At 42.3% G+C, this 8526-nt stretch overlaps 1 protein-coding gene across 1 annotated transcript in view; it reads right to left on the bottom strand.

Annotated features, from left to right (window-relative positions):
- Positions 1-8526, bottom strand: part of PLEKHG1 (pleckstrin homology and RhoGEF domain containing G1) — a 181028-nt gene that overhangs the window by 14123 nt on the left and 158379 nt on the right. The window contains exons 13-15 of the mRNA XM_029945021.1: positions 7532-7627; positions 5437-5475; positions 3619-3641 (exon numbers count right to left, since the gene is read on the bottom strand). Coding sequence (XP_029800881.1) covers positions 3619-3641; positions 5437-5475; positions 7532-7627 — 158 coding nt within the window. The remainder of the gene's footprint in view (positions 1-3618; positions 3642-5436; positions 5476-7531; positions 7628-8526) is intronic.

Here is an 8526-nt window from a genome sequence, read left to right as displayed (position 1 = left end):
TTACAGCACCAAAGACTTAATCATCCATTTTCTATATAAAAAGCAGCTACCTTTTTGCATGGACCTCAAGTATACTGTAGTATAGAGGTGGAATTTAAGGAAAGGTGTTAAGCAGGCTGTGTTTTAGCTTGTGGGCAAGTAATAAATTATATCATGTATCTTGAAAGTATCATAGATAAGCTGCTATATTACAATTGCCACTTCAGATAGCTGTGAAATTAGGTGATTAACTAGTTGGTACCTAACCTTCTAATTTCTGTATAAGTCTAATTACATGAAATAGAAGTGGGGGTTTTGATTTTTTACTTTGCTTTTCTGTTTGGAGTGTCATTGTAACTACTGTATTGTAAATGATGGAAAATAACTGCATATGTTAAAAAATAGTGTTATATTAAAAAAAATAAAAAAATAAAAACATTTTATTGTTAAAAAAAAATCCTTATCCTGATGCAGGGAGTCAGCAAAACACAGAAAACTCTTAGATACTTCAGATAATTCTGAGGTGCGCTTGGTAAATCACATTATATAAACGAACATACATAGGTATTAAGGGCCATGCTATCTGGTTCCTTCTTGAGGCCTGACTCCTAGGAGCCTTACTGTGTCTTCCGGTGGACCAGTGCCTCGGTCAGTAATCTGACTGCACACCTCCAGGCTTTCCCTGAAATCTGCAGACCTTGCACCTGACCAGCACTGCCTTGGTTTATAGATTCGAGGCACAGGCCTCTGCTGCAGGACTGCAAGTGAATCCACTATTGAGCTGGTGAACTTTTTACTTTCTCTCAAAATATATTTAATTAATATTTAGCTGCCTACTATGAAGTAAAATATGAGTGATGATAACAGTTTCTAAAAAACAGAAAACCAATGGGGTCTCTTATAACTTGGAAACTTTCTTGATAGAGCTCTATCGTGTAGACGGGGGTAGATTGCCCTCCAACGCTCTCTGTGGTAGAAGGGTTAGCTTCAAAGAATTGAAAGAGTTAAGACTAGTTTAACCAGTTCATTAGTACCAGAGACACATTTTCTGATGGAGGCACTACTGGAACCTATTAGAACGGTCCAATGAGCAAGAATGGTTCATCACTTGTCCATGAAACTGGGATACATATTTTCTTGGAATAATCTCTTAGCAATATGTCATCAGGGAGGGAGGGGAAGTGTAGGGAAGGGAAGAATAAAATGTCATCCCAAATGTTATTTTTCTATTAAAAATTAAAAACAAAAAAATATCATTTGTCATTTAATCTTGTGCTTACTTTTTTTTTTTTCACATGGTCACACTGGAGCATTTCAGGACTGGGAACCAATGAATAGGTACACCCAGGGACACACATACACACACAGGATTATATATATACAGAATTCTATTTATTTTCTTTCCTCATCCTTTACTATGTCTCCCTTTTTCTCTTACTCAGACTGTACTGGCTTCCTGTTTATAAAATACGGGCACCCAGTAGCTATGTTTTATAAAATAAAACAATTAGTATTAACTAGTGAAACCGTGACAGAGCAGTCTGAAAGTGTAACAATAGGATTTTGTGAACAGCCAAGTAATAGCTTCTTAAAATCTTCCATCCCAGAAAGATTCCCACACATTTTAGAAAATTAGGAAACCTGCATTTTTAATATCAAGATATATTTTAATATAGGTAATTACTCGAAACTTTGGACTTTGGAAACTGGTATTTTACGTCAAATAAATTGCCAGGAGAGCTGAAGAAGCTGTTAGATTTAGGAACACTCAGTCTGGGGATTTGGCACAACGTAGGCGTGTGTGGTGTATACACCGCACTAGAGGTACACAGACCTTCACTAGAGTCGTGAAGAACAGTTTTCCCCATGGTTTTTCTAAATTCTCAGCGTTATGGCTATTAATAATAATATGAGAATAGGTACCATTTGTGGAGCACTTGCTTTGTTCAAATTCTGTACTAAGCACTTTTTAAGATTTTATTTTTAAGTAATCTCAGCACCCCATGTGGGGCTCGAACTCACAACTATGAGATCAAGAGTCACACGCTACTGACTCAGCCAGCCACCTGCCCCTGTATTAAGCGCTTTTAAAAACCTATTCTTGCATTTAATCTTTATGACATTTCTGTAAATTAGAGAGCTAAGTCTTGGTAAGGTTAACAACTTGCCTGTAGTCATACAGCTCAGGAGTGACAGAAATGGATTTGAATCCATGTCTGAGTCCACAGCATATATATGATCCTAACTGCCCTCCTCTCTTTCTTGCTCTTGCTTTCTTCCCCCTTCCTTCTCTCTCTCTCTCTCTCTCTCTCTCTCTCTCTCTCTCTCTCTCTCTCCATACATGCACACACACACATTTATACATATATACACATACGCATCACCTTGGAATATGCATTCTGGGAGAAATGTTAAGCTATTAGTAAGAATACTTCCTGTTATAAACTCTTTGATCATCAGTAAGTCTCTCCTCCTTACATTTGGTACTGTTCACTAGTGTTAGGAGATGGAATTTGACCACTAAGAAAAAAGTACATCGCTTTACTTCTCCCATACAGAGCCCTGGCTTGATCACTATGGTTGAAAATTTCCAGGGAGCTCTCGAGACTCCATCTTTAGGACTGGAGAGCGCCCCCCCCCCCCCAGCTGGCACTGAGCAGGGCTCAGCTCCACGGTCTTAGTTTGGCTGACTTAAAGAGGAGGGTACCCTCTGCACAACTGTTTATGAAAACAACAACAAAAATCAAAAGCTCACGATATATTTCATGATAAAAACCAACTAACATGTTTAAAAGCTTCCAAACAAAAATATGTACCTCTTAAAAAAATTCACATGCTCTAATCTTAAGAAAATTATTTTGAGGGAAGACTGTGGATTTTTAGACATTCTATTAGATTTAATGGAGAGATATAGCATTTATTAACAGTGTTCCTTGGGCCCTGTGCTAAGCAGTGGTGCAGTGGAATTGTGGGAAAGCTCTGCATAACCGCATCCCTACTAATATAAAACATTACACAAGAAACCACAGCCAGTTTTCTAAGACTTATTAACTTAGACAATTGGCCAGCGGCCATATTAGACATGACTTACTCAGGTCAGGATTCCAGATCTACTCTTCACAGGAAATAAATTCAGATATACATCTTTCATAAGAGCACACCATTTTTATTCCTCCCTCCTAACCTTTTACCAGAAGAAAACCCAAAACTTCACATAGTGAAGCTTCCTTACGTGACATATGCTCATACATCTCCTACCAGCAGCAGGGCCATATTCTCAGGAGGAGATCTCTGTGACCGAAGGCCAATGCTTTAAGAAGGGGACAACATTTGGAACGTAGGAGCCTGAGTCTTGCGTGTGCAAAGGCACAGGACAGTGTGGGATGGACCACACTAGTATTCAGGGTGCAGGTGTTACACCCCAGGTAACCTTACGGCTTTGGAGGTGAGGGGTGCCTTCGTTCTGACAAATGAAGCAGGAGGCGGCAGGTTATAAGGATGAGTCCTTACTTAAATCTACCTCGAGATGTAAAATAACGGAGATGTATTTGGAATACAGGCTAGCCATGAGATATAGAAAGGTACTTCTAAGGAGTCCCTACATAAGCATTTCAAAATAAGAAATGTAACGATGCTTACCTTTTGGATGTCTTGTGCTGTTTCTGAAAAATAGAAAGGTTTAAAAAAATTTTTTGAGGATTAAAAATGTATTTCTTATATAGGTAAACACTCCTCTTCCCTAGGACTTTAAAACTTGTTAATAACTGAACCCTGAGAGGCTCTTGGGCCCTTTAAACCTAGTTTAAGAAAATGCCTCTCAGTTTATCCTGTATTGTATGTAACACAACCTTACATACATCTGAGGGTTAAGTATTTTTCTTAATCCCTGCGAGCAACAGACTAATTCATGTTAATACGTTTTAAAAGCTTCCTCCCAAACATGTATTATCTGAAATACATGTTCTAAGCCATGCAATCACTAAACAGAAGACTATGCTTCTGTTAATTTTTAAACATTTATTGGTTTTAACTGAAAGGAACAGACAGCATTTATCCGTGGGGTCCCCTTGGCGCTGTGCTGAGCAGCGGAGCCGGTGGGTCTCCGGGGGAGGTGTGCATAGCCACATCCTAGAGACGCCCGTTCGGGTTACCCTGATGACGCGTGTGTCATCTGTAGAAACTGTTCAATTACGGAAGCATATAAAGTAAACCGTGATCGAACCCTCTCCATGAACCCCACCCCGTGGAAATGACCATACTTGCGGATTGATGGTCCTCTTTCTGGGTCTCATGCCCACTGACCCCAGCCCACCACAAGCATGGTTTTGTTTTGAAAATAAAGGTGGGAAACGCAGCACCGAGTTTCCTACTAATGTGTGTAGACCTTCTGGTCAGTAGACAGGGAGGTAGTCTGTTCCTGTCGACAACTGCAGAATATTCCACACAGTATTCCAGGATATAGTGTTTACTGAACTCTTCCCACTAGATGGGTATTTGATGGGCTGTCCTATTACAAAGGCTGCAAAGCATGCACGTGTGCGCATGCGCGCGCGCGCGCACACACACACACACACACACACACACACACACACACACACACACAGAGGCACGCACGCGTGCGCGCACACACACTGATCTAGCCATACTTATGTGAGTTCATCTATACAGGAAATGTCCTCATGAAGTTTATAAAAGTGTAAAAAAGTGAAATTGTGGGGTCAAGGGCAAATGCACGTTTTAAATTTAAGTGGCTTTTACCAAATTTTGCTCCAAAAAGGTTAGAAAAGTTGACACGCCATTTATTCTGGAGTGCCTGTTTTCCTGTATCTTTTGGTGACACTGCTCCCCGCTCATTTATCTCCTTTAAATGTACAATTTTGCTGATTACTAGCATGGACGGCCAGTTATATATTTTGCTGACAGTTGGTGCTTTTTCTGAGAAACTGCCCAATTATGGCATCTGCCTTTTATTTTTTCATTACAGAAGTTATTAATATTTATTTTTGAGAGAGACCAAGCACGAGCAGGGGAGGGGCCAAGAGACAGGGAGACAGAGACTCCAAAGCAGGCTCCAGGCTTGAGTTGTCAGCACAGAGCCTGACGTGGGGCTTGAACTCACAAACCATGAGATCAGGAGCTGAGTTGAAATTGGATATTTAACCGACTGAGTCGCCCAGGGGCCCCTCTCTGCCTTTTAAAACAGAGTCCTTTGTCTCTTCTTTTTGATGTACGGGATTTCTTTACATAATAGGGATGTTAATTCTTAATGCCAGTTATCTATATTGCAAACATTTTATGTCATTTGGTTTCATATTTAAAAAACAGGACACTGTTACTTATAGAAGTGAATCAAGTGTGCCAATTCATAATTCATCCCATGTCTATTTTTTTAAAAATATGGTTTAACATAGTGGATATCAACAAGAATGAAAAAAGAAAAGATATTTTAGGACTTACCACTGGTCTTCAAAACTTTGTGTGATCTTGAGGAAGGTTCTAGGAGAAAACATAAGATCAGCCTTATTTTCAAAACCAAATCAAGATTTTTTTCTTTATAAATGAATTATTAGTTTACAGGCAAATTAATTGAGCTCTAGAATTTTTTTTAAATCAAATATACCTAAAGCCCATCACTTAACAGGAAGACGTTCACTCCGACAAAACCAGAGGATAAAATTTAAGCTGTGCAGGACGCTTGGGTGGCTGTTGGTTGAGCACCTCACTTTGGCTCAGGTTATGCTTTCTCGGCCCATGAGTTCAAGCCCCGTATCGGGCTCTATGCTGACAGCTCAGAGCCTGGAGCCTGCTTCAGATCCTGTGTCTCCCTCCCTCTCTGCCCCTTCCTTGCTCATGACTCTGTCTCATTCTCTCTCTCTCTCAAAAAAAAAAAACGAAACAATTTTTTTTTTTAATTTAAGCTGTGCAATCAGGGTCACATGATGGAAAACTACCCACCAACAACCAGTAGAGCAAATTCTTTAGCTTTAACTACCACCTGTAAGTGGACAGTGTTCAATTTTATATCCTTAAAGCAGACCCTTGTCCCAAGCCTCAGACCTCAAGTGGTTACTGCTGATCTGACATTTCCCCAAGGCACCCACAGACCGAGCAAAACCAACAGGCCTCACGCTCACCTGTCTCCCCCAACAGCTGTTCTTTTATCCAGTTTCTCATATTGGTTGTCACTGACATTACCCTCCCATGTTAGATGCCAGGACGTCATTGTGTGTATCTCCCGTATTCACCCATCACAGTCCGGTGGGGTCCCCATAATCCCCCCAACTCCCTCGTGTCTTAATCCAGGCCTTTATCATCTCTCTTCCAGACTAGATGGACAGCCTACTTCAGTTTCTACATCAAACCAGAATTCCTTTTTTATTTTTTATTAATTAAAAACATTTTGTAAATATTTATTTAGTTGGAGAGACAGAGAGAAAGCACGAGCAGGGAAGGGGCGGAGAGAGAGAGGAAGAGAGAGAGTCCCAAGCAGGCTCTATGTTCTTAGTGCAGAGCCCAACACAGGGCTCGATCCTGTGACTTGTGAGATCCTGATCTGAGCCAAAATCAAGAGTCAGCGCTTAATTGACTGAGCCACCCGGGCACCCCCAGAATTCTCTATTTAAATGGTAAAAATTCCATTGTTTAAAATCCTTCAGTGGCTTACAGGATCAAGTTCATACTTTCTGCGCCTAGGCCCCCCTCCGCAGCTCCAGCCACTTCTCCTTTGGGTTTACTCTGCATGCTGCACCTCCACCCATAGCTTCCTCCCACGAGCCGGCCAGGCTGAACAATGGGGGTCTGATCTGAGGCACGCGGGCTCAAGTCTCAGGGCCTTTGCATGTGCTATTCCCACCTCATCTGTCTCCTTGGCCCCTAGACTCTATCCCGGGTCCTCTGCTCTGGGAAGCCTTCTCGCCTTCCTAAAGAGTTAGTCTCTCTCTTTCCTTTGCTGTTCCATCTACTCAATCTCCACCACGGCCCCATTATACGGACTGGTACTTGCTCACCCTTTTTGACTCCCACCGGACTGCAACCTCCTAGTAAATAAGAATCATGCACATTATATATTCTTGCATTCCCAGTCCTTAGCACAGCGCAGGGGGTTAGGTAGGTGCTCAGTAAATACTGATTGAAATGGACAAAATATCCGAGGGCTAAGAGAATACTACATGGAGTCTGGTTCAGCAAACATGTGTTAAAGGGATAGGTTTGAATGATCCTTTGTTATGTGTCATTTACAGGATACATTTTTTTCCCAGTGATAGTCAATAGGCTTTAAGTACCTGTAAGAAGCTATGCAAAGCAGAATTAGTGGACAGAGAGGTTTTACATTCCCTGGAAAAGAGAGAGCTACTTAAGAAAGTTCTAGAATGAAAGCTTGACAGACCCGTCTGAGGGCAGCTTCAAATATATTCAAACTGGCAGTGAGTTCCAAAACCAGACGGGAGATGTGTTTTTTTTTTCCCTCCCAGACTGAAAGGATCTTTCATTACTAGCCTCCCCCTCCTCGCGCCCCCCAAATGATTACATTTGATCGCAACATCCTATTTACCGGACTTTCTTCTCGGCCGATAAGGAGCAGAACCGTCTTTAGAACCACAGAATGCTTTAGCCTCTCCCTCAGGACTGTAGCAGAAACCGGGATAGTCTGAAACGATAACCACATGCACCGGTAAGAATGAGGTGCTCCGTGACCTCTCAGAAAATTGGTACAGCTTGGTTCTGGATATCAGACATGGTATAATCTCTCCTCCGTAACTGGTGTTGAAAATGTATCATGAGGACTTCCGGAAGTCTGTGCACAAGGACGTGTGCCTTTCTTGCACATGTGTGCGCTCTCTCTCCTCTCCCCCTCTCACACATGCACACACGCACACTCACGCACATGCACACATGCATGCTCTCTGTGTACTCTCCTTTTTTGCTCACTAGCAGAAAGACCCATAAGGGGTGGCTCTACCTTTTGCAGAAACTTACTTAAAATGTGTAAGGTGTGATTAATCTCCTACTGCCACTCAGGGTCACCTGCAACGCAGGGACCCATGGAGGGCAGAAAATTCTATTTAAATAAAAATCACCACAGCTGAACTTGCTCATGAGGCCCTGGACAGATGGCGGCGATGAGCCACACGCAGGCTCTGTCAGGGCAAAGCCATGTGCAGAAGCCAGCGGCAGCACAGTGTCACGAGGTATCCGCGTGGGGCCTGGTGGAGGATGTTGGGCTGTTCCTGCCCTACGGAAGCCGGCCACTGCTGCAGTGACTCTCGATATTTTTCTAGATGTTGCTCCTTTGAACATTTGGTGAATGCATTAGGTTCTCTTACCGGAAAGGGGATTTTCATTTAATTTCAGAGTTCATGTCTTTCTGTCCATCTAAGGAGGACACAGACTTCAGATGAAGAATATGGGGTCCAGGGGCACCTGGGTGGCTCAGTCGGTTAAGCGTCCCACTCTGGATCTCAGCTCAGGTCATGATCTCACAGTTTGTGAGATTGAGCCCCGAGCTGGGCTCTCCACTGACCATGTGGAGCCTGCTTGGAATTCTCT

Source organism: Suricata suricatta, chromosome 7 (genome assembly GCF_006229205.1).
Source record: "Suricata suricatta isolate VVHF042 chromosome 7, meerkat_22Aug2017_6uvM2_HiC, whole genome shotgun sequence".
Lineage (NCBI taxonomy): Eukaryota > Metazoa > Chordata > Mammalia > Carnivora > Herpestidae > Suricata > Suricata suricatta.
Note: the sequence above shows the minus strand (reverse complement) of the source record. Positions and strands in the feature narration are given on the sequence as shown.